At 51.5% G+C, this 23,440-nt stretch overlaps 11 protein-coding genes and 1 non-coding gene across 12 annotated transcripts; 4 read left to right on the top strand and 8 right to left on the bottom strand.

The window, feature by feature from the left end:
- Window positions 1-10: 10 nt before the first annotated feature.
- BCR37DRAFT_364824 (ATP dependent DNA ligase domain-containing protein) lies at window positions 11-3,046 on the top strand (the record flags this gene model as incomplete). Its single annotated transcript, XM_040868258.1, has 4 exons — window positions 11-332; window positions 375-648; window positions 685-2,321; window positions 2,370-3,046. Exons 1-4 carry the CDS (start codon window positions 113-115, stop codon window positions 3,044-3,046), a joined length of 2,808 nt encoding a protein of 935 aa, XP_040727513.1. The 5' UTR covers window positions 11-112.
- Window positions 3,047-3,066: 20 nt separating this feature from the next.
- BCR37DRAFT_218035 (uncharacterized protein) lies at window positions 3,067-4,047 on the bottom strand. The gene has a single exon (XM_040866442.1). The coding sequence runs from the start codon at window positions 3,945-3,947 to the stop codon at window positions 3,087-3,089; it is 861 nt and encodes a 286-aa protein (XP_040727514.1). The 5' UTR covers window positions 3,948-4,047; the 3' UTR covers window positions 3,067-3,086.
- Window positions 4,048-4,109: 62 nt separating this feature from the next.
- BCR37DRAFT_401971 (uncharacterized protein) lies at window positions 4,110-4,745 on the bottom strand (the record flags this gene model as incomplete). Its single annotated transcript, XM_040871875.1, has 1 exon — window positions 4,110-4,745. The coding sequence occupies one exon, from the start codon at window positions 4,743-4,745 to the stop codon at window positions 4,110-4,112; it is 636 nt and encodes a 211-aa protein (XP_040727515.1).
- A 92-nt stretch (window positions 4,746-4,837) lies between these two features.
- On the bottom strand, window positions 4,838-5,623 carry BCR37DRAFT_344009 (uncharacterized protein; the record flags this gene model as incomplete). Its single annotated transcript, XM_040867541.1, has 1 exon — window positions 4,838-5,623. The coding sequence occupies one exon, from the start codon at window positions 5,621-5,623 to the stop codon at window positions 4,838-4,840; it is 786 nt and encodes a 261-aa protein (XP_040727516.1).
- A 157-nt stretch (window positions 5,624-5,780) lies between these two features.
- BCR37DRAFT_401973 (small GTPase superfamily) lies at window positions 5,781-6,493 on the bottom strand (the record flags this gene model as incomplete). Its single annotated transcript, XM_040871876.1, has 3 exons — window positions 5,781-5,996; window positions 6,044-6,268; window positions 6,320-6,493. 3 exons carry the CDS (start codon window positions 6,491-6,493, stop codon window positions 5,781-5,783), a joined length of 615 nt encoding a protein of 204 aa, XP_040727517.1.
- Window positions 6,494-6,568: 75 nt separating this feature from the next.
- On the top strand, window positions 6,569-8,592 carry BCR37DRAFT_396981 (uncharacterized protein). The gene is made up of 2 exons (XM_040871719.1): window positions 6,569-8,400; window positions 8,438-8,592. The coding sequence occupies exons 1-2, from the start codon at window positions 6,675-6,677 to the stop codon at window positions 8,521-8,523; spliced, it is 1,812 nt and encodes a 603-aa protein (XP_040727518.1). The 5' UTR covers window positions 6,569-6,674; the 3' UTR covers window positions 8,524-8,592.
- Window positions 8,593-10,065: 1,473 nt separating this feature from the next.
- Window positions 10,066-10,615, top strand: BCR37DRAFT_376909 (uncharacterized protein). Its single transcript, XM_040868692.1, has one exon. The coding sequence runs from the start codon at window positions 10,240-10,242 to the stop codon at window positions 10,540-10,542; it is 303 nt and encodes a 100-aa protein (XP_040727519.1). The 5' UTR covers window positions 10,066-10,239; the 3' UTR covers window positions 10,543-10,615.
- Window positions 10,616-13,005: 2,390 nt separating this feature from the next.
- BCR37DRAFT_376913 (pyridoxal phosphate-dependent transferase) lies at window positions 13,006-14,945 on the bottom strand. Its single transcript, XM_040868693.1, has one exon. It carries the CDS (start codon window positions 14,890-14,892, stop codon window positions 13,039-13,041), a length of 1,854 nt encoding a protein of 617 aa, XP_040727520.1. The 5' UTR covers window positions 14,893-14,945; the 3' UTR covers window positions 13,006-13,038.
- Window positions 14,946-15,030: 85 nt separating this feature from the next.
- On the bottom strand, window positions 15,031-16,593 carry BCR37DRAFT_396983 (Bestrophin, RFP-TM, chloride channel-domain-containing protein; the record flags this gene model as incomplete). The annotated part of the gene is made up of 4 exons (XM_040871720.1): window positions 15,031-15,865; window positions 15,909-16,312; window positions 16,360-16,450; window positions 16,497-16,593. The coding sequence occupies 4 exons, from the start codon at window positions 16,591-16,593 to the stop codon at window positions 15,267-15,269; spliced, it is 1,191 nt and encodes a 396-aa protein (XP_040727521.1). The 3' UTR covers window positions 15,031-15,266.
- Window positions 16,594-16,644: 51 nt separating this feature from the next.
- BCR37DRAFT_376915 (putative pyridoxine biosynthesis protein pyroA) lies at window positions 16,645-17,734 on the bottom strand. The gene has a single exon (XM_040868694.1). The coding sequence runs from the start codon at window positions 17,656-17,658 to the stop codon at window positions 16,675-16,677; it is 984 nt and encodes a 327-aa protein (XP_040727522.1). The 5' UTR covers window positions 17,659-17,734; the 3' UTR covers window positions 16,645-16,674.
- Window positions 17,735-17,856: 122 nt separating this feature from the next.
- On the top strand, window positions 17,857-22,851 carry BCR37DRAFT_376917 (uncharacterized protein). Its single transcript, XM_040868695.1, has one exon. The coding sequence runs from the start codon at window positions 17,879-17,881 to the stop codon at window positions 22,832-22,834; it is 4,956 nt and encodes a 1,651-aa protein (XP_040727523.1). The 5' UTR covers window positions 17,857-17,878; the 3' UTR covers window positions 22,835-22,851.
- Window positions 22,852-23,225: 374 nt separating this feature from the next.
- On the bottom strand, window positions 23,226-23,307 carry BCR37DRAFT_t6. The gene has a single exon. It is a non-coding gene; the product is annotated as a tRNA-Glu (tRNA).
- Window positions 23,308-23,440: the final 133 nt, after the last annotated feature.

Consider the following 23,440-nt stretch of genomic DNA (forward strand, 5'->3'; position numbering starts at 1 on the left):
CGACTACTCAGTCACTCCTACATGTGCTACATGTGCTACAGTGCTACAGCTACGAGACTTGTGCCAGACAGACTGACAGGCTACTGCTGCTTCTAGCTATTCATGTCTCGAAATGCCTGCTAAGGAGGTGGCGGCCCCGCCCAACCGTGGGGAGACGCTGCGCTTCAGTGAGCTGGTCAATGAGCTACTGCAGCCTGTACAGCAGCTGTCAAAGACACGAGCCAGTACCCTCTTGGCCAAACCTGCAGAACGCAAACGAGAGAAGGTCGAAGGCTTCATCAAAAAGTGGAAAGCGCGTGTTGGGCCAGATATGTTCCCGGCCATGCGATTAGGTACGCGCTCTGTTGCCAGACTCAGCTGAATACTAATGCAAGTCATGCCGGAGAAAGATCGTGATCGCATCTACAGAGTCAAGGAGCTGACATTTGCCAATCTGCTCATCAATGTGCTTGGTATCAATAAGAAGTCAGATGATGCCCGCTCCCTGACACATTGGAAGCATCCATCATCTACTGATGCGCCCGCAGGAGACTTTCCAGGGTGTGCTTACTATGTGGTGGCTAAGCGAAGCACGCAGATGAGTGATTCTACATTGACAATTAAGGATGTCAATGATCAGCTGGACCTCCTTGCGGCAGCGCAGAAGGCGTAAGATTTGCGATCTCAAGGCCAAGCTAACGATAGCGCGGAACAGACGCCAATTCTCAGGTCCCTCTACGAGAAAATGTCTGCATTGGAATTCAAATGGCTTGTTTCGATTGTCTTGAAAGCTATGAAGATTGGCATGTCTGAAAAAGCAATCTTTCCACTCATTCACCCTGACGCCATGCAACTCTATAACCTCACTTCTTCCCTTTCACGCGTTTGTTGGCAACTTCACGATTCCAAATTACGTCTCTCGGAGCGCGAAAGCCTAGTTCGTGTCTTTTCCTGCTTTCAACCGCAACTAGCGGAGTGGAAGAGCTTTTCCTTTGAGCAGATTGTCAAGCTCATGGATGGCGAGCCATTCTGGATCGAAGAAAAGCTCGACGGCGAGCGCCTGCAGCTCCATATGAAGCATGGAAAATTCCGTTACTGGTCACGGGGCGGCAATGAATCTACAGATATCTACGGCTCCCAGATCATCGACGGCATCGGAGGCGGTGCCATCACACGCCATCTTCAAGGCGTCTTTCACCCCAAAATCAAGTCAATCGTGCTCGACGGCGAGGTGCTTGCATGGGATCCAATTCGCATGGCGCCTGTTCCATTTGGATCCTTGAAGGGTGTTGCTGCTCGAGAGAGTCGATCAGAGAATTCGCCAGACGACCCGTACCCTTGCTTCTGTGTATTTGATGTCCTCTCTGTCAATGATGAGAGCGTTACACACCAGCCGCTCCGACAACGACGAGCCTACCTGGAGAAGATCATCACCCCAAAACCACATCGTTTCGAAATTCTCGCCATTCAAGAGACTGCCAGCGCTGATGATATTGAGACTCGGCTTCGCGAATGCGTTGCAAATGCATCGGAAGGCCTCTTGGTCAAAAATCCAAGTCGCCCATACAAGCTCAATGATAGATCTACATCCTGGATCAAAGTCAAACCCGAGTACATGTCCGAATTCGGTACAAATCTTGACCTCATTGTGCTTGGCGCCTATCATGGCAGTGGACGTCGTGGCAGCAGGCTCTCTTCATTTCTCTGCGGCCTACGTTGCGATCCTCAACATGGCCAACAGGGGCCTATTCGAAAGTTTGTCTCCTTTTGCAAAGTTGGCGGAGGTTTTAGCAGTGATGATTATCGTCGTATTGCCCACTTGACGGACAAAAAGTGGACGCCACTCGACAAAAAGCATCCTCCAGATCACATTGTCTTTCGAAAGACCAACTCTGGCACCATCCTCGAAGCTCCCGATGTTTGGATCAGACCGGAAGATTCTGTTGTGCTGCAACTCAAGGCCGCCTCAGCGGAGACGACCACGACTTTTGCAACAGCCGTGACTCTGCGATTCCCAAGATTTGAGCGGCTTCGCGATGATCGGAATTGGCAAAACTGTGTATCTGAACGCGAATTCGCTGATTTGCGAGACACAGCAGAAGGAGAGAAGAAGGAGAAGGAGATGCAAAAGCACGTCCGGAAGAATCGTGCAGTGGCGACCAGGAAAATTCAACCAATGCTACTCAATGCAAACACTGGGCTGGCTGCCGTGAAAGTGCAAGATCAAGCTTTGGTGGGCAAGACGTTTTTCATCACAGCCGATTCTCGGTCCCTCAAGATCAGCAAGAAGGAACTCGAGAAAATTGTGGTTAAGCACGGTGGCAAGGTTGTGCAAAACGATGGTCTCCCGCCAGAAGTCAAGAAGACTGCCGCTCAAAAGCGCAAGCGAGAATCAAATCCCGATCAGAGTCGACTCACGAGTGATGTGCACTGTATTGGTGATATATGGTCGGTCAAACAATCAGCCATCAGAAACCGTGGACTAGTGGACATCATGACGCCACAATGGCTTCTGGATTCCATTGAAGCAGGACATCTGTTGCGGAAAGAGACACGCTACATGCACTTTTGCACAGAAGCGACGAGGATATCAGTCGAGCGATCTACAGATCAGTATGGCGATTCGTGGGACGAACACATCGATGTCAGTCGACTCCAATTACTACTCAACCAAATGGAGCAAGACAAGGCTTTGTTTTCACATATGCCTACCAGAGAAGAGCTCGTGTCTCTGCAACTAGATCTTGATCAACAAGCAGTCGACAGAGGAGACGAATCATGGTGGATCTTTGCAGGCTGCACAGTACATCTTGCAAAAGTTGCCGAAGATGACACTGGACCTGACTACCGCTCGCTTTTGCAAGTGCATGGTGCAAAGCTTGAGCTAGACGTCAAAAGCGAAGAAATAACGCACTTCATCGTGTCAGACTCGGACGATGAACAGAGCCGACGATTACGCTCAATCAATGCCCTCAGATCAAAGATTGGCCACATCGTTCGGGCTGATTGGGTGACGCAGTCCCTTGCGGAGCACACATTACTGGCAGAGTCACGCTTCGCAGTTTAGTCACAACCCATGTACATGGCACTTCTATACACGTCTATATCTAGTGAAGCTCATCTGCAAACTTCATTGCCAGATCCCGACCAAGCCAGCCAGCGACCACATCCGCGACAATCTCGCTATGCCGTACGCAAAATGCATGATTGGCTCGTTTGCAAAAGTAGCTCTCAATGCGTGTGTCTGCTAGCAGTTGATCTCTTGATGCTTCATGAATCCAGTGATCTCGCATCACCCAGTACGCTGAGCAGCGTTTGCCGTATTTTCTCCAAAACTTGGCATCTGGGCTACGAATGTCTGTCATTTCAGAAGCACCAAGGACGAGTCCTGTATAGACATTGCCTGGTTGAACCACACTGTCTGTCGTTACACGAACAGCTTCTTTTGAGAAACCGGTCCACCAGGCAATGAACTTGAGTCGGTACTGTTGAGGCAGCAGTGAAGTCCAGAGCCATACGAAGCCTGCTACGAGCTGCAGAAAGCCAGGTATATGTGAGCATGGTGTCAGTAGACGGCCTTGAGGCGACAACGCGATCTCTGTCAGTGTGGGAGTCAGAAGATAGATGCGTTGTACGACATCAGGCCTCGCCTCGAGTACCTTGCAGGCAATATAGGCACCGACACTGTGCCCGGCGAGATAAATTTGTGGCTGTTGTGAGCCAGCTGATCCCTTGTGTGCCAAGAGCAATGCATCGAATCGATCAATGGCATGAGCAATTTGAGCATCGAGATTGATCTGGTGCGGCGGCAGCTTCAATGACTTGGTCGGATTGGAAGTGAAACCGACGTGATTGTACGCGTATATTTGTAGCTGCTTGTGGTGCTCCTTGAGAGCGGTAAAGAAAGGACCATAGTAGTCCACGATTCCCGGATTGCCCGGGATGAACATGAGGATAGTTGCTGGCATTTCTCCCCTCAGCACTCTAGCTATCTGCTCTGATGAGTAGTCTCAGTAAGGAACAAGCGGGTTAGAGCACATCAAATTTTCAAAGTCGTCGAGGACCATGCATCCATAAGATATTGGCTGACCTATGGCTACATAGAGCTTCGATAGTGACTGATTTACACGCTAGACGCAAAACTTGACATTATTGAAGGCATCAGCGCCAATTGGAGCCTCAGGTAGCTGAATATCCTTTCGAACGGCACACTTGTGCTGCCTGTCCACTGCCTCCCTGTCATCACGCAGCTTGATCTTTTGCAAGTCCAATTGCTCCTCGCTGTTGATGGACATCATCAATTTTGGTTCACCTAGGGGCAATGCATCGCCTCGATCCACCTGCCAGAAATGATACGTCTTGCCAACCCACTTGACGAGCTCCTTCATCTCTGCCGTCTCGCTTGCTTCCCACACCGCAGACGGTACGCCAGTTGGTTTGGGCATTGTCAAGATACCACACTTGACTTCACAGAAGTGTGTATGCCAGAGTTTCTTTTCATCAGGCGGCAACGTTTCAAATCGCTCGATAGGAATCATGTATTCCACACCAATCAAGCGTGCATCCTTGTCTGAAGAGTCGTAAAGCAAGCACTGCTTCAAGTCAGGCTTGATCTGCGAGCAGTAGTGATTGGCTTCGACATTGCGGTGCAAATCATCGGCGTAAATGTGGAAGCCATTGAGCCACACACACACCGACTTGAGGGGCGTGAAGGACTGTGTTGCGCTAGTGACAGCCTCACGAGCAGTTTCAGCAAGGTTCGACATGGTGTTGTTCGAGAGGGGAAGCGAAATGGCGGGAGCTTGGTTGATAAAGAGTCGTATGATGCCGATTTGCGTCATTCAATCGAGATGTCCTTTCACGATCGCAGCCAGTAGATAGCAAGAAAGAGCAGCAAAAGTACAAGCAATGGCCATTTGAGCAAGTCTAGTGTGATCCAAGCAGCACCAGGAACCTGCACCTCGGCAATGAGCTGCTCGTTGCGCACAAAAATCTCCTTGGCTTCTGCGACAATTGCGTCTTGCTGTGTTGCAGTCAGAGACTGCGCAACGACACGATCGAAACGGTCTCGATGTGCCTTCTTGAGAGTCTGCACATCCTTCGTGTCGAATGTAAAGATGTTGGTTCCCTGCCGTATGCTTTCCTCTTGCGAGACTCCTGGCTTTGTTGGGAAGAAGCCGTAGCGTTTGACCATCTTGCTCTTGATGATTTGTCCACCAGCAAAGAGCGCGAGGTACATGACGCTGCTGTACGCAAGCAGCTTGACTGGATCTTGCTTTGCAATGCTCTGGATGTGCTCGACATACTCTTGGAGTGTCCTTGTCTGAGGGCCGCGCATTACAACATCTGCATCGGGCCCGTAGTAGAAGCGTAGGTCCTGTTCAATCTTCCTTGTACGTTCGAGGAGAGGTTCATAGAGCTCCTGGAAGACATGCTGAGTGGCCTCGTCTTGCGATGTACCTCTCACTGCAGCGAGCTCTGCCTCGAATGTCTTATAGACAAAGTAGAAGGGCACGATGTATGCACGAAAGGCAGCGGCACTCTTGAGAGCGAGCAGGAGCTTGACGTTGGCGAGTCTGTTGTTGCGCGCATGGACGGCGCGTGTTTCTCTTGCGATCCTGTCGTTGATGGAGCTATGAGACATATGAGCAGCAGCAGCAGCAGTAGCAGTAATAGCAGAAGTAGTAGCTAGACCTGATGAGCTTCAATATCCAGGATGTGTGGTATGAGGTAGAGAAACAAAGACACCGGGCACATTGCCTATAGACGTTTACAACCTCGCACAAGGACACCCAATCACACTAGCACGCACATCCACTCGACCTCGAGTCTGTCAGGCTCAAGTTGATTGGGTCTGAAAAGTCGCCGCCGTAGTCATCTGCTGCCTCTTGTGCCAGTGCATTCTTGGCGATCACCTCAAACGCCTGCTCGACATTGAGGGCCTCTTTCGCAGAGGTCTCAAAGTACGGGATATTGCCCTTGGACTGGCAGAATGCCGTCGCCCGTTTCTGTGAGATCTGACATTAGTATAGGCTTATAGGGTCATAGGGTCATGATCTCATACCATGCGCTTGCTGTCCTCGACGTCAATCTTGTTGCCGAGTACCACGAACGGGAAGTTGTCTGGATCCTTGGGCGCCGCCTGGATCAAAAACTCGTCGCGCCACGAGTCAATTGCATCAAAGGACTTGGCGTTATTGACATCATAGACGAGGACGCAGCAGTCTGCGCCTCTGTAGAAGGCTACGCCTAGAGATTGGAAGCGCTCTTGTCCCGCCGTATCCCATAGCTAAAAGGCAAGTCAGCTTGTGCATTCAAGCAACATAAAGAGGGCGCGCACCTGCATGGTGACGACGCGATCGTCAATGACGACCTCTTTGGTTAGGAAGTCCGCGCCGATGGTGGCCTTGTATTGATTGCTGAACTTCTTGTTGACATACTGGTGCATGAGAGAGGTCTTGCCGACGCCGGAGTCACCGAGGATGATGACCTTGAGGAGGACTTTGCGCGGCATCCTGGAGTCTGTGGTGTTGTGTGGGCTGCTGCTGCTGCTTGAGGAGTCAAACTGCTGGACCAGGACCAGGACCAGGACTACTCCTCAAGCTCAAACACTCAATCTGCTGCTGCTCTATCTGCTACGATGCTCTGTACTCTGCTCTGATTTGCTTGAATTGCTCTATACTATAGCTACTGCCATGGACAGGGACAAGCAGAAGCGCGCCTTAGCTACAGGCGAACTCAAGTCCAAAAGGAACAAACACAGGAGCACGCCAGACAAGCAGCGCTCAGATAGGCTCAAGCAGGCGAAACTCACAACGCTCGAGTCGCCCATCAAGTCTGTTGCCCAAAGTGTCAATGACAGGCGGAAGCCTTCAGGTGACAAAGGAGCCAAAAGACCAGAGGCTAGTCTCTTTTCAGATGATGAAGATACCTCCATCGATGAGTTGGTCCAAGTATCTGGACCAGCACCGAAGAAAACTGCGCAGGAACTTGGCTTGATCTTCAGCAGCGAGGAGGAAGAAGAAATTCGCACAAAAAGCAAGTCGAATGCACGCAAGAGGAAGAGGGACGAAGACAAGCACGTCTCCGTCAAGCACACTTCAGAGCCACGTCACGCGAACCGTTCCAAAACGTACCAAAAGCAGAGCAAGATTAATTTTCGACCAGGCACATCGCGTGTCTCGACACCAGATAGCGAGGAAGAGGCATTTCGCACCATCAAGCTCGGCGAGAGTGATCGCTCGCGTGCCCAACACAGCACCATCATTGACTTGGATGAAGCGCCCGATGAGCCTCGCCAGAGAAATAAACCACTGACAACCTTGGTAGACGATGAAGATAGCGAGGATGAGCTCATCACCCCTGCGCGTCGTCGGAGGCGATACTTGCCACCACCTGACGAGGAGGAAGACCACAAACCGTTCGAAGGCGAAGATATGGATGCCTATGAAGATGAAGAAGCTCCTGGTTACGATATCGACCAGCGTCAACTCGCCATCAAGCCTGCCAATTCCGGCCGGAATGCTGGCAAGAAGCAATATCGTTCAGCATTAGAGAAGCTAAAGCGACGCAAAGCAGGGCTACCTTCAAGTAGCGAAGCATCTGATGCAGATGACACAAATGTGCTGGATGACGATGTGGATGAGCGGCAGTCGCTTGGCTCTTTCGAGGTCTCTGGTGATGAAGAAATTGAAGTGTACAACCCAAGGACTGGCCTTGAAGAATTGGATGGAGAGGTACCAGCCGAGTATATGCAGCCAAGGACACCACTCGAGCTCTTCAAAATTTGCTGTCAGTGGGAGGTCATTGACTTGATTTTACCGCAAGGAGGCCTAGAGCCCGATCGCTACTTCAAGACCGCAATTAACTGGCTTCGCGATCGGACAGCAGCAAAGGCAGACATTGCACTCAGTTCCATTTGGAAACGCACCTTCATGCGTGCTCTGCAAAATGGACCTGATCTAGCAGCAGTTGAGACGGGCAATCTTGGGTACTACTGTGACGCCTGTGGTCGCTCCAACCGTATTGCTACCTATGTTGTGCGGTTTGAAGGGAGTCGCTACGACCACGTCACGCTCGAAGACTTGGATGCAGATGCAGACTCGTCTGAGGATGACCTGTACGTTGATGCAGCCCGACTCGATGATCCAATAGAAGAGCGTAAACGTCAGGAACGTGCCTTGAGGCAAGAATTCAACCTGGGTGTCAACTGCTTTGAGCGGACAGAAGTGGTGCATGAGCTCTTCCACCTGCGCAAGCATCTTCGAATGGACATTGCCGACAAGTTGAGTGAATGGGGACACTTTTCAGCCGTCAACAAGTATGCAAGGAGTATTATGACGCACGAACAGCGTATTGAGCAAGCAAATGAAATCACAGAGGCACTCGACAACAAGAAAGTCATGGCACGATGGTGGTCGAGTATGCTGATCCTTGCAAAGCTGGTACTAACGAATAGAATACAAGGACATCATTGAGAGGGGCGAGCAATTCATTGTGGATCCCAATGTCGGCAAGCGGCGCGGCAAGTATGTCGTCGGGTAGATGAATATCTAGTGCTTCACATACTTGAAACAATCTCATCTAGCATAAGAGCAGCGAAGGATCAGCCTTGGATAGTCTTTGCGTGGTATGCCAACTGCACTCGATCATTTGTGTAGCACTGCACTGCTGCTTCTCCTGAATCTTCACAATGTCCGTGCTTCCACCACTCTTTCACAGTCCTCATCAGCATTCTGTCTCCTGCTTCCACAGTAAATCACTAGCCAGCTTGTACACCTGCTCTGCACGCTGCCCTCCTACTAATACTCGTCTTGTAGCGCGCTTGGATCCTGGAACTGTGAATCTAGAGCAAGAAGGCCAGGAGCAACCATCTTGATTGGACGATGCGGCTCAACGAGGGCGAGATCGTGCCAGAATCCACTTAGGTACTTGCCCAGGCCAGGCTGTTGCCGTCTTTCCGAGCGTAGCAGATGCTGACTCTGCCGCCTTGTACTGCTGCTCGGTTCCCTTCCGGCTGCATCTCACCTACGCCGACTGCCCAGACACTTCGGTTCAGCACCTTCCGACGCCTCCCACCACTGGTCAATGCAACCATGTGAGTAGTACACGTTAGAAATTGGTTGCCGTTCAGCTCGACCACCAGTCCAAGACGGCCAGAACTATCCTCTTGAGGCTTGACGCTTGCTTTTGCTCCTGAAGGCAAACTTTTCAGGGCTGATTGCGATTTTGATGTCTTGTCTATTCTATTCTATCTGACACAGACCTTGGGCGCATCGTAAGGACGCTCCCTGGCAGCACAACGAGGCTCCCTGGCAGCACAAGCCTCGTTGTGCTGTCCAGTGGCCAATGTGTACTCTACTTTGTAAGCGGACAGGCTTCAAGCGCAAAGGTCGCCAAGCTGCTTTCCGGGTGGTCTCTTCGAGCCAAAATACCTGGTGCAGACTGATCAGCTGGTAACGCCCAGTGTCGGTAGCTTCTCGAAATCTGCACGCCAAGCTCCGTCAAGATCGCAACCAGCCCTGGAAAGTTTGCCTTCAGGAGCAAAAGCAAGCCTCAAGCCTCAAAAAGATGGTTCTGGACGTCTGGACTGGTGGTTGAGCTGAATGGCAACCAGTTTTTAACGTGTACTACTCACATGGTGGCATTGGCCAGTGGTGGAAGGCGTCGAAAAGCGCTGAACCGAAGCGTCTGGGCAGTCGGCGTAGGTGAGATGCAGCCGGAAGGGAACAGAGCAGCAGTACCATGCGGCAGGGTCAGTATCTGCTACGACCGCAAAGACGGCAACAGCCTGGGCAAGTACCCAAGTGGATTCTGGCACAATCTCTCCCTTGTTGAGCCGCATCGTCCACTCAAGATGGTCGCTCCTGGCCTTCCTGCTTTGGATCCACAGTTTCAGGATCCAAGCACGCTCAATCTTGCGTCGGCATGCTTTTTGCTTGCAGCCTAGACGCGGACTGAGCGTAAAAACTTGGGCGAAAGTCTGCCTCTAGCCCAGAAGGAAAAGTTGATGACAGACCTGGCTGCCCATAAAGTCTTGTCAAGCATGCTGGAAGGAACTCCGAAAATGGCTTTCATCGAGGTAGACCTCAAGTTGCGGCGTTCGCCCTACCTCGATGAAAGCCATTTTCAGAGTTCCTTCCAGCATGTTCGACATTCTGCGTGGGGCAATGTACTGCTTCGCATACAAGCACCTAAAGCCAGGCGCCGCTTCAATTGCCTCTTGGTCCCGCGCTGTGCTGTGGCGGACGGCATAGGACCATGACTCGGCCAAAGGGGTTTCGGGCTCTGCTCTCTGTCTCGACAATCCCTCAGCGGCTTCATCAAGCGTTGTCGGATTTCAGAATTTTTAGGTATCCCATGGGTCAGCATCTGTGTGTCGCGCAGAACACTTACCTCAAGGACGCCCGGGTCCAACAAAGCAGCAACAAAAGCCAAGGGGAGATGGAAAAGGATCGCGGTGAAGATATTCTGATCACTCGTTACTCGTTGAAAGGCTCCTTCCTTCTGCCAGAGGCGTTTCTGCGAGATGCGCGCATATCCCCCGTGCGACCCGAACTGTGACTGATGCGATACTGCGAATCTGTAACCAAGTAGTAGCCACGGTTCATTGATAGACAGTCGTAGCTTGCAAGCCAAAACTAAGATGGTTAAGCTTCAGCAGCAATATCTTCTTGGAGACATGCCATATGTACGAGCTGGGAACAATGAGGACAGGGGTGAGCAGAGTGTGTTGTGGTTGAGGGGAGTTTGGCGGTCGTCCTGCGTCTGATGTCCTTCTGAGCCGGTTCAGATGATTCGGTTCGTGACACAAACACGAGCACCTTGTAGACGGGCAGAAAGTAGAGGACCACCTCTCAGATGCCAAGAAATCTTTGAGTTCATGTCGAGTAGAATGGAGTCCTCCTCCTTCTTCAAGCTGGGCCATCGTTTTTTGGAGAACTCCACGTCGAAACTTCCGAACAGAACAATCTGGCTTTGCATCAGAGCAGCGTCCAATTGGCATAGCATGTTAGTCGCCGGCAATTTCGCAAACCTGTCGGCAGGAAAACTTGTACGCCAAAGCATACTGCAAGAGAAAGCAGGTTGACCAGCAATTGTTGACTTCAGGTACTGGACGCCTTCGACAACCGAGGCATTACCAAAATCATCCAAGTGAACTGAGTCTGCATCGATCTTGCCAGCATTTCGCCAGCTGAGATAAGGGCACTTGGAACTTCCCTGAAACGAGACTGAATACTTTTCATCTGCGAGATCGCTTACAGCAAGAATCCGCGATTCGGTTGCCAGAGGTCTTCTCAAAACTCCTTCTGGATCGGCAAACTGTTCGTTCATTTTGAGCTTATCTCGGAATGCTGTCAGCATACTATGCGATAGTTTCGAGTGACTTGTGTCAATGAAGGTGTCGCAAGTCTGCATTGAGGACTCTGTGGTGACCACCTCAGACACAAAGCCGATAATCTCCTCCTCGCCTCCGGTGTTGAGCCAAACGTCTTCGCCTGGCACAATGTGTCTTTTGGCGCTTCGACTGAAAAGAGACGGACGACATCGCCCTGGTGTGCGCGTCAATCCGCTGGAGGCTATCCAGTACTCAGTGTTGGGATCATCATCGAAGCATACTTTGACCTCCAGAGAAGCTTGAAGATCCGACGTCGGAGGTCCTACCCGGCCCACGGCGTTCGGGGAAACCAAGCAATCGTGGAAGCGGAGCGTCGTATGCCGAACCCCAGTAAATTGAGACAAGAGCTTCCTACTCTGCTTGCTGGTCGTTTTGTAGCTCCATAGGGTAGTCATAGATGAGGGATAGAGGATCTCGCAGCATCCGGAGAGCATGATCCGTACGCCCACAGCTCGAGGAAATGCCTTCAGAATCGCATTTATCGTGGCATCCTCGTGCAGCTGATGAGGATTCAGTGGAGTGTATCGTTTCTCGAAATATGAGCCCGATATTGGCTGATAGATCAAGTCATCCGACCAGATGTGTACCGGCAATCCAGCAAGCGCGACCGGCAAGTGGGATTCATGGCCCCTGCGTAGCGAACAAACATTGACGACCCAGCAGAGACATCCATCTGAGAGGCACGACAGCCACACCTGGGCGTAATGCTTCAAAAAGGACACACTGCGACAGAGGAGAAGCTCCTGGCACGTGCCAGTATTGTCGCCGCCTGCCATCCACCAGTGTGACATATGACCTGTTGTGAAGTCCTTTTGCGGCACCTCTTTGCGGAAAGGCGCCGGCCAATCACGAGGACATTCAAGCGGGTCTTGCGTGAAATCTGCAATGTCCGGGCCCTCTTTCTCCCATTGCCAGTGCTTGTTGAAGTCGTCTTGAAGCGCATGGAGCATATCCATTCTGGCTGTAATGCTACAAATGCTTCTAGTAGCTGAGAAGGACAAGTAGTAGTTTGACGCGCGCAGTCTGCTGCAGTTGCAAGACTGAAGATCCAAAAGCAGAGAGGAGTCGATGTGAGTTGAAAAGTGTCACATGTCTTAGACACTGGTTGTTGGTGGAGTCAGTCTGACGCAAGGACACGCATCACTGCACACGATCTCGATACAACATGGGCAAGCACAGCACCATGTGCGGGCTGGAATGTAAGTCAAAACAGGTATGTAGTCTTTGGTTAGAGACTAAGAGGGCCAGGCTCCACACCGATCCCATACCCGTGGAAGTACATAGCAGCCAAGTGACTAGATAGGATGTATAAAGCAAAAGCAAAAGTCCAACCGCGGCATCCAGCACAGCGTTGCTCACGAGCGCCCACTAGTCGAGTCCGCCTTCCTACGCTTCACGAGTTGCTGCTCCATTGCTGGCCTGACGAATATCGCTCATTGAAGAGGGGGCTGCACATTTATTAATGGACATGCAGCCAGAAACCCCACGCAGGAATCGAACTCGGGCAGTGCTCGGGGAAGAACCACGCCGCTAACCGCTAGGACAAACGGGCGGCGGCTACGCATAATATATAAAGTTAGTGTCAAAAATTGCTTACATAAGCATCTATTCAATCTTCAAGACAACTGTTTCATAGTACCAATTGCTTGACCTATCTACATCTATTGTCCACCATTGATTTGCACATGCTTAGCCTCCTGCTGCGGCCCTGAAAAGTCTCTCCTCACCTCCTCAAACAGCTCCTGCTTCCAGTTCCCCCTCAGCTTCTTGGCACCTTTGTACTTGAGCTGCAGCAAGTCACCCACCTCATCACACGCTTCAAGCAACATATCCAAGTCATCCTTGTTGTGCGCTGCAGACACACAGAAGCGGACACGCGACTGAACGAGTGGTGTGGCAGGGTATCCGACAATCACCACTGCAATGCGGCGTTTGAGCATTTCATGGGAAAACGCCGGCATCTTGGCTGGATTGTACAGGAGAAGTGGAATGATGGGCGAACAGGCATGTCCATAGATAATGAAGCCTAGCTTCTTGAGTCCCAATCGCAAGTAGATGCTGTTGAAGGCGAGACGCTCAACACGCTCGACACCGTCAAGACCCGGGATTTCCAGGGCGATACTGCGAAGGGAGGTGTTGATTTGCTGGATGATGATGGGTGACATGGCTTCAGCGAGCACTGATCCAGCATTCGTCAACCGCAGTGCATCAATCATGTGTCGATTGCCTGCCACATACCCGCCTGCTGCGCCAAAGGACTTTGTAAAGGTACCCATGAGGATATCAACCTTGTCTGGGGAAATGCCGTAGAAATCGCAAACACCACGACCACGACGGCCAAGTGCGCCAATGGAGTGTGCTTCATCAATAAACAGGTAAAACTTGTATCGCTCCTTCAATGCAATCAAGCCTGGCAAATCACACATGGTGCCTTCCATCGAGTACAAGCCCTCCACCACAACGAGAATCTTCTTCCAGGGTCGGTGTGTGCGTGGTTGACCCTGCGAAATCACTTCTCGCAGCAGCTTCTCGAGCGCATGCATGTCATTGTGCTTGAAGATACGAATCGCAGCACCAGACAAACGCGAACCCCATCGAATACTAGCATGATTGAGCTCATCACTAATCACCAAACAACCTTTATTGACGAGTGCAGAAAAGATGGTGGCATTCACGCCAAACCCTTGGGAAAAGACGGATGCTGCTGGTTTCCCAACAAAGCGCGCAACGAGCTTCTCCAAGTCTTCATGCAAATCCATGGTGCCTGCCTCTGAGCGTGTTGCACACGAGGAGAGTCCGACTTTTTGCACGACCTGCTCCACGTCATCTGCACATGCACCCACAGACTCTGCATAGCCAAGGTAGTTGTAGCTGGACATATTGAGACAATCTGTCTGCTCACCTGTGAAATGCCAGTGCAAATTGTAATCATTCGATTCGCGATCGAGTAACGTAATGTAGCGACCTGGAACACCGGTCGTTGGCCTACTGAAACAATCATTGATGCGCATCTTGAGTCTGCGGACATAGAAATTATCAAAGTCAGAGTTGAGGGGTGCGTAGCCATTCTGCTGCTGGAGATGCGCATACCGCTTCTTGGCAAAGCGCTTACCGAAGAAATCGCGAATGTGACCTAGCACGATGAAGATGAGGTAGGAGATGTAGGTGGTCATGAGGAAGTAGAGGGGTGGTTCAGCTTCTTCAAACTTCTCGGGCGGGCCCCATGCCGTAGAGGGTACTTTATGAAGCTTATTCAGCAATGGCGCGTACTGTCGCGCGTTTTTCTGGTCCTTTTTGGGGAGAGTGAGGGCGATGCCATTTGTCTCTGGCTTTGTAAACTCTGGCTGTGTTTGTAGCTCTGCAACGGAAAGCACCGTTGTAGCAGACGGACTACTGAATGGGGATGTCGGCTTTGGGGATGCCGTGAAGAAGGAAGACGAGGCGGATCGCCCGGATGTGGATCGCTGAAGCTCTGTGCGAGACCCGTTGGTGGTGCTCTGCCTAGTGGACGGCATGGCTTCGCTTTGGCCTACAGATGCGCCCTTGTGCCTTGCTTGTGGTGTCGCTGTCGGGTGTTTTCTTGTCCGTTGAGTTGAGCTGGTTGGGTTAGGTCTCTCTCTCTCTCTCCTCTACCAGTCTACTCCTCTACTCTACTCTACTCTTCTACTGTACTACCTAACTACTTCTTGTATTGACTCTCTGCTACCCTGCTACTCTGCTTTACTCTCCTCTACTACTTTACTATTGCTTGTATTGACTCCTTGTACTGACTCTCTCCTCCTGCTGACACGCCAAATATTGCCATCATTGCCCTCATCATCTCTTCTATCCTCTGTCTACTGCTTGCTTCTTCTCTCTGCTCTGTCCACCAACCTCATCAGCCTGACCCTCATGCTGCTTCATGAATCCCGTCATACACTCCAGCCATGTCGTTGCCTGCTCTAAACAGATACTTTGAACAGGTCTGCAAAGCAAGCTGTAAGACCTGGCGATGGGCCTCCTCAATGGTCATCCCCTCCAGCTTCTCCTCCATACCACTCTTGCCAAAGGCTAAATTGCGCTCATCTAGAGCCCATGCAGCAAATTCAGTTCGGTCTAAAGCCGTCATGACCGTCAGCTCCAGTTCAATCGCCTCACAGTACTCCTCCAGCGGCAAATCATTCGCATCGTCACCAAATGGGTTCTCCAGCTCTCGTGCAATGCCCTCGAGACCAAAGCAGAACAAACCCGTCACCATCACCAACGCTGGCGTGTACCAACCAAGCTGGTCCTCCAGCTGAAATGGCAGGGCAAGCATAAACACCCACACAATTTGGCTAATGACGATGTTGTAGGCGAGTGGGATCGGACTGCGAAGAAGACGCTCACACACACCCAATGCATCCGTTAAGCCAGCTACACACAAAGCAATTTGTTGACCAACGTAATTGGGACAGCCTTGCGTGCAGGTCGCCCAAACACCAAACGCCGACAAGTGCATGGCAATTTCTGCGAAGTCAGCAACAGACGTACCATGTCAGGCTCGTCTTACCAACGGGCAGACACCCATGCAATGCAGTCTCCTTGTTGTAATCCACTGCTTCTGCGCGGTGCTGCTTTGCGCGCTTAAAAGCGCTCGTCCGAGGTCTCGAAGGTGGCGACACGGGTGTTCCAGCAACACTCGCATATGTCATGAGATGTGGCACTCGCAACACAAAGCGTGCTCCCTCGGAACGACGCTCACGCAATTGATGCATCACGGCAGCTGGATAGATCTTGAGCAAATCCACGGCTGACTTTTTGATGAAACAGTCTTTTGCCGTGTTTTCGGGGACATGCACCATCATGAGACGAGCGAGGCTGCGTGATTGGGTTGCAATCGTCTGCCAGGCAATGCGTCCCTCCCACCAGCGAGCATATGCGGTTGTGGTCTTGAATGAGAGTGAAAGACCCACCCTGGATAGCGTTAGCACTTGTACCAATATAGCACATAGACGACATACACGAAACCAAGGACAGAGATGAGGATGGGTGAGATGCCAAGGGAGCGCTCTGTCAGCAGTGAGATGGAACTGACGAGTGCAGCATAGAGTCCTGCGACGTCAGCATCCTCCTGACTTGGGTCCACGCTGCTACTCACCGATGAAGACAATCTTGCTCAAGATGCTGGGTGTCACTGATCCACGCAGGCGCAGCGCATATGGCCAATGTCCACTTGGGTTCTTCACGGGCGACATGATGCGCTTGGTAGGAGAGCGTCAGTGTTCCAGGAGACAACCTGAGCCAGATGAACAAAGAAAGACGCTTGTTTGTGCTATCTACTTCTTGGAACCATACGACTCGCTCTTCTTTACACCGTTCTCTACGTGATCCACACGATCCTGCATCCGTTGGTCGGCAGAGAGCTGGTAGCAATTGATGCCCACCATGGCTTCACCCAAGTTGGTCGACACCTCCACAAGCTTTTGTGCATCCTTGAAGTGCGTCGTTGCCTGAACAATGGCAGCAGCACGGTGTGCAGGGTTACCAGACTTGAAAACACCACTGCCAACAAAGACACCATCTGAGCCAAGCTGCATCATGAGCGCAGCATCGGCAGGGGTTGCAATACCACCGGCGGCAAAGTTGACCACAGGCAGTCTGCCGAGTTCCTTGACTTTGCGAACAAGATCAATGGGTGCTTGGATCTCCTTGGCAAAGACATACAGCTCCTCCTCTGACATGTTGACACAGCGTCTAATCTCAGACTGCATTATGCGCTGGTGCTTGACGGCCTCAATCACATCACCGGTACCTGGCTCACCCTTGGTACGAATCATGGCTGCACCTTCCGAGATGCGGCGCAGAGCCTCGCCGAGGTTCTTGGCACCGCACACAAAGGGCACCTTGAAAGGGTGCTTGTAGATGTGGTTGACTGGGTCTGCTGGTGTCAGCACCTCCGACTCATCAATGTAATCGACGCCGCACGCCTCAATGATTTGTGCCTCAACGAAATGGCCGATACGGGCCTTGGCCATGACGGGGATCGTAACAGCCTCAATAATCTCCTTAATCATCTGCGGGTCAGACATGCGCGCAACACCGCCCTGTGCGCGGATATCAGCAGGCACACGCTCGAGAGCCATCACTGCACAAGCACCTGCTTCTTCAGCGATACGGGCTTCCTCTGCGTTTGTCACATCGCAAATGACACCGCCCTTGAGCATCTGTGCGAGACCTGCCTTGACGGTCCATCCTTCAATGCTGGCGAGGCTGTCTGGCTTGACGCCGTTTGTCTTGATGTTGGTGGGTACGTCTGCCATACTGCTAGATCTTCTTGAGCTTAAGATATGAGAGTAGATGGAGCACAAGTAGCCTGACCCTGCGCCTTTTGCTCCGTCGCCTCCAGATTCGCCGTCGAGATAAAATTCAGTGATTATGTCAGCGAGAGACCGTGGGAAATCTCACGGAAATTTCAGAAATATTGAGCAGCGACCAGCGACAAGGAGAAGAGATAGAGAGTCTACTTGATAGACAGGGATCATGGCCACGAGCCTCGCCCAGCAGCTTGCAGGCATCAGAGCCAATGCCGCTGTACAAAATATCAACTTTCAAAAGCGAAAGAAGCTCCCTTCACTGCTCTTCTCGCCCTCAGAGGCAGCTGATCAAGATATTGACCAAGTCTTTGCTATTGCAGCCAACGGCTTCGAGGAGCTAGCTTCTATTCAGCCTGCCTTGCGTTCCTTCGAGAGGACACTATTTGCCGAAGATGCAAAGCTCATTGATCGAGCAACGCAGACGCGTGCCCAAAATGACAAGCTCGAGGCAAAGATCCGTTCATTCCTGGATCAAGCGGCTCCCTACTTTCTGCTCAGGCCTACGCAGAAGTGCCTTGAATGGCTCGTCAGGCGGTTTGATGTGTGCTTCACGCTCCCAGAGTACCTCATCCTCACCTTCATGCCCTTCCACTCGACACCAACATTTGCAAAGCTGCTTAGCATCCTCGAGCTGCCACCGCAGTGGGCTTTCCTCGGTGCGTCCAAGAAGTCAATGGATCCTCCAGCCTTGTCGCTTCTTGTCAAGGCATGCTGCGCGACGCCAACGATGCTCACACTCCTCATTGAGCATGTCTGGGCACGCGTACAGACGAATCGAGAGCATTCACGCCAGGTGGGTCTCTATGCAGACGTGTGCGTCAGGGCCATTGCTCATCAGCGAGATTGCAACATTGCTGAAGAAGATATTGTCAGTCGTTTTTTACCTGTTGCCGGTGAAGCCTTGGGACTGAGGGAGCATCCAGAGTTCCAGATCGCCAATTACATGGTCATTGCCGTCTTGTCGGCTCGCGCTAGTCTTTCTGGTGATGTCGTTGCTGTTGTGATGCAAAAGATTGTCTCAGGCTTCTCTGATCAGTCCAAGCGCTCGGCACTCATCTGCCTCGCCCAGCTTGTGCAGCAGCAAGAGGGTTTCCATGCTTTGGCTGAAGGAGTCGCTTCTCATCTCTTTACTCAGGATGTGCTAGACTTGTGCAAGCAATTCAGTGCAGACAAGCTGATGACTAGTTTTGCGCTCTCTCTGTGTGTGTCGCGCACACCTGCATCGGTCGAGGAAGTAGGAAGACTTTTGTCTAGTGGGCTCATGACCCGTGCAGAGACAGTCTTTGTTTTGCAGGCCGTCGCCAAGCAAGTGCTCGAGTCAGCAGAACTGACAGACTACCGCGCTTCAGTCAGCAAGCTCTTGGAAGACACTCATCTTCTCAAGTTCTTTGCTACAGCAGTCGGCGACAAGGTAGCTGACGTTGAACTTGCCCTACAAATGACACTTACTAAGCCAGAGCCCATGTCGATTGATGTCGCGCCTGTGCCGCAAATTGAAGAAACCTTCAGCCTTCCTGTGCTTGGCGATGAAGAGACTTGGCTTTCTCTTCTCGATGCGCGAAAGCTGCTCAATGATCTCGTTGCTCCTGGTCAACTTGCAAAGACGCTAGCTCAGGTCGACGATAAGATCTCATTCCTAGCACGCGTCTCGCTTTCTGCGAACGAAGTGACTCTGCAAGTTGAGGCACTCCGTCAGCTTGCAAGCATGGTGAGCTCTAGCAAAGATGACATGCAAGGCTTGCTACCTATTCTCATCTGCTTGTTGTCCAGTAAGAGCGAGCAAGTGCGGACTGCCACATTTGCTGTCATTGAACTCATTAGGCCACCCAAGACAAAGCGCATCTGGGGTATTGACGACTTGTATGGCCCGCACAGCGCAGATCTCAAATGGCTCTCTGCTTCCGAAGTGCAGCACTTTCTTCAAGTCTTGTTGACTGAGAAGCATGCTTGTCTTTTGGATCATAAGGTGATTTACAAGACTGTCGGCAACGCTATGCAAACGCACGGTCACAAGGGCAAGGATCTCGCTCACAGAACAACGACGCTTCATTGGCTCGCAAGCCACATTCTGCACGCCCCATTGGCGAAGATTGTACTCAAGCTCCTCCTGTGCTTTGACAAGACGCCTGAGCCAACATCTGCCAAAACACGCGCAGTTTCTCAAAGGCTGGAGGAAGTGATAAACGATGCTTCGCCCATTGCCGCTCAATGTCGCCTCGAGTTGATTGATGCGACCGTCATCCATCGCTTGCTCATCCGGCAGGTGGTTGCTTCAGAGACAGGCGCGCTTCAATTGCTGCTCAAACTGGTCCACGACCAGAATGATGTCTTCGGGCCACCTGCAATCATCTGGCTGGCCTCGCTGTACCCATCCATGAAGCGAGAATACAAGGCAGATTTTGTCAGGTCGCTTGTCAATGGCATCGTCGATGGACCCTCGCAAGTCTCTCGCCAGGCCAATGCGACGATCGATCAGGTTGATCTGACAACTGACCTGCTTGCAGAGCTCATCAATGACGTCGACATTGAGCCACTCACCGCGCAGGCCAAGCGGCTGAAGACTACAGCGGACAGTCCGGACATTGCCCTGCGTCGATTCACCTCGTTGTTGGAGGTGGTTGAACGGCATGAGCCTCAACAACATGCTTTATTGCTTCCTCTGCTCTTCAGCAAGCTTAATGATCTTGTTGTTGCAGAAGCAGACTCGGATGTATCAGTCTCATTCACTGAACAGCTGCTACTTTCTTGCATGTTGCCCATGGTATCAACGGAGAATGCCAAGGACTGCCGGGTTGATATTCTCATTAGCTGCATTCGTGGTTCCTCATCACCTCAAGTTCACAATCGCGCACTCTTGCTCGTCGCTGCGCTCGCAGAAGCAGCACCAGAGCAAGTCTTGCATGGTGTGATGCCCATTTTCACATTCATGGGTGCCAATTTGCTTCGACAGGACGATGGATTCAGTGCACATGTCATCGAGACGACTATCCAGCATGTTGTGCCGCCTTTGCTTGCTTCGCTCGGCAGCAAAGCAGAAGACCGTATTCTTGGCGCTTCTGGCATTTTGCAGAGCTTTGTTGATGCGTTCCCACATGTTCCCAAGCACCGTCGTCCAAAGTTGTTCGTTACCTTGGTGCAGACACTTGGCGAAGAGCAATTCTTGGCGCCCTTGCTGGCTGTCTTTGCTCAAAAGCGTGCTGAAATACCAGCCAGGCAAAAGCCGGCTCCTGGTGTGGAGTCCGCTGCTGCATACTTGGACTTTTGTTTGCTTCTGCTGCGTCAGTTCCGTGCTCCCGTTCAGCTCGAGGCACTGCAAGCTCTGTCGGAGATTTGCAGGCAAGTGCCAGACGAAGCACCAGACGTGCCAGAGCCCTCTCTCCTTTCTCATGTTAATGTTGATCTCAACAAGTTGCGCACCAGCCTCGTCAAGGTGATCGCAGCGCACCTGAGTTCCAAAAAGGTGCGGTCAGAGCTTGAAGTTGCTCCGCAAGAGCCGTTTGCAAAACTGGTCGAGTCGCTCCTCATGCTATGCGATGAAGTCGAGGCAGAAGCTGCAGATACAGCACTTGATGCATTGGACCGTGCCATTACGCTCCTGCCCGCACCGCTCTTTGTGTCTGTAGTACAAGACTTGCTGTTGAAGAGCGAGTCTATGCAAGTCAAGGCACTCGAAATGATTGCTGCTCGTGGCAGTGCAGATATGCCGACACTCGTTGGCAAAGTTGCTGGCCTGGTTTCTGATGGACCTCTTTTGTGCTCGGCGTTGGAAACGCTCAGCACCCTCGGTCGGCGCTTTGGTAAGCAAGAGCCTGGCATCTTTGTGCCTGTTGCTGAAGCAGTCGTATCGCTGGAAACAACTGACATGCTGGCCAAGATCCAAGCAGTCGACACGACAACAACGCTTGCTGTTGTGCTTGGTCCTCGCATCTTGCCCTTTTTGCCACGTTTCATGCCGCAAGTTCTGGAGCAGCTCACCAGTATTAGCAAAGAAGAAGATGCTGATTTGTTGCCTCTGGCTACTTGCTCTCTGCTCGAATCGCTCGTCAAGACTATTCCAAGCTTTATGACGAGCTACACTGCACCCATCATGCAGCGTGCGGCCGATTTCCACCTTGCCACGGACGAGCTTGCCAATGAGAAAAAGTCCTTGCTCTCAACTCTAGCCACGAGCATGCCAACGCGTAACGTGCTTGGTGCCATTTCAACCGCATGGACAGCATACGGCAAGGTGGCCAACAAAAAGTCATTTGTTGCACTCATTGCTGTGCTGGAGGAGACGATCGAGCAATCCACTCGGCAGTTTGTCACGGGCTCCTCGAAGGAAATATTGTCTTTATTCTTGCAAGCGTTGGACATTCGCGGGCAGTCAAAGTCTTGGGATGTCAAGGGTATCGAGCAGGTTGAGAAGAAAACGATTGCTGCATTACTCAAGGTGGTGCTCAAGCTCAATGACACAACTTTCAGGCCACTCTTTTTGAAGTTGAAGGGTTGGGCATTTACCGGCACGGACCAGCCTGCAGCATCTTTGGCGCGTCAAATCACCTTTTTCAATTTCATGGTGCAATTCACCTCGACATTTAAGGGCATCATCCTCAACTATTACAACTACCTGCTTGAGGACATGATTGAGCTCCTACAAAGTCAGCCCAATCGCAAATTGTGGGTTGGTGTCGTGTCGAGCTTGACATTGGCATTTCGACATGACACGCAAGAGCACTGGAAGAATGTCCTTGCTGGCGACAAGGCCGAACAGCTCATCAACTTGCTCGTCAGTCAGCTCGATGCCGCTTCCACATACCCGAGTCAGATTGCCGTGCCGGCCATTGTTGAACTCACCAGTGCGTTGCAAGGAAGCGAGCAGTTCACCAAGCATCTCAATACGCGCGTGCTCGCTCGCTTCAGACATGAAGATGCACAAGTCAGGCTTTCGGCAGTCTCGTGTGAGAATCAACTGTGTGCCAAGCTGGGGGAAGAATGGCTGGCTCATGTGCCGCAGCTGATTCCGTTTATTGCCGAGGCACTCGAGGACGAAGATGAGCGAGTCGAGCGGATGGCGAGCTCCCTAGCTATTACCATCGAAGGCTTTTTAGGTGAGAGTCTCGATAAATATCTTAAGGTCTAGCTTGATTTATTCAAATATGTTATTTCATTCTTAGAATGTCGCATCCTTACAGCCAACTCAGGGCGATGTATATTGGCGTTGCTTCCATCATTTCTGTGATAACTCGACTTCAAGTCTCTGCTCGGAGGCATGTGTATCATCTGACATTTCCTTTCGACCTTGCGCAAGTGACTGAGAAGCGCCTTCCAAAAACCGTACAGTCCCTTTCAGATGGTGCAATCTATTCTTGTATTGCCCATTTTTAGAGTCATGCAGTCTCGCAATCGCGCGACACTCTATTCTTGAAGCGCTAGGCCATGACAAAAGTCTGCTGTCTCTTCTGAGTCGCTTTGCTCGAAATTCACAGTCATTTTGGACTCCTGTGAAGAGATGGGGGGGAAAAAAAGGGTGCCTCCCCAATCGGGAATCGAACCCGAGTCGGCACGGATTTTCAGATTGAAAACGAGCAGTGATAACCTCTACACTATTGGGGAGTTTCGAACTCTTGACGCTGTGCAACATCTGCTGCTGGGCAACGCCAGCGCTTAACAAGACTGAACCAACACATCATGAAACGGACATAACGTTCTGCATTGAGGCTGAACCAACACATCATAAAACGGACAT

The sequence above is a fragment of the Protomyces lactucae-debilis genome (assembly GCF_002105105.1).
Source record: "Protomyces lactucae-debilis strain 12-1054 chromosome Unknown BCR37scaffold_3, whole genome shotgun sequence".
Taxonomy (NCBI): domain Eukaryota; kingdom Fungi; phylum Ascomycota; class Taphrinomycetes; order Taphrinales; family Protomycetaceae; genus Protomyces; species Protomyces lactucae-debilis.

Coding starts and splice junctions, on each gene's coding strand:
- BCR37DRAFT_218035 (XM_040866442.1), bottom strand. CDS start 3,947: ATGCCAGCAACTATCCTCATGTTCATCCCGGGCAATCCGGGAATCGTG.
- BCR37DRAFT_396981 (XM_040871719.1), top strand. CDS start 6,675: ATGGACAGGGACAAGCAGAAGCGCGCCTTAGCTACAGGCGAACTCAAG. Junction 8,401..8,437: donor CATGGCACGATGGTGGTCGA/GTATGCTGATCC, acceptor ACTAACGAATAG/AATACAAGGACATCATTGAG.
- BCR37DRAFT_376909 (XM_040868692.1), top strand. CDS start 10,240: ATGACTCGGCCAAAGGGGTTTCGGGCTCTGCTCTCTGTCTCGACAATC.
- BCR37DRAFT_376913 (XM_040868693.1), bottom strand. CDS start 14,892: ATGCCGTCCACTAGGCAGAGCACCACCAACGGGTCTCGCACAGAGCTT.
- BCR37DRAFT_376915 (XM_040868694.1), bottom strand. CDS start 17,658: ATGGCAGACGTACCCACCAACATCAAGACAAACGGCGTCAAGCCAGAC.
- BCR37DRAFT_376917 (XM_040868695.1), top strand. CDS start 17,879: ATGGCCACGAGCCTCGCCCAGCAGCTTGCAGGCATCAGAGCCAATGCC.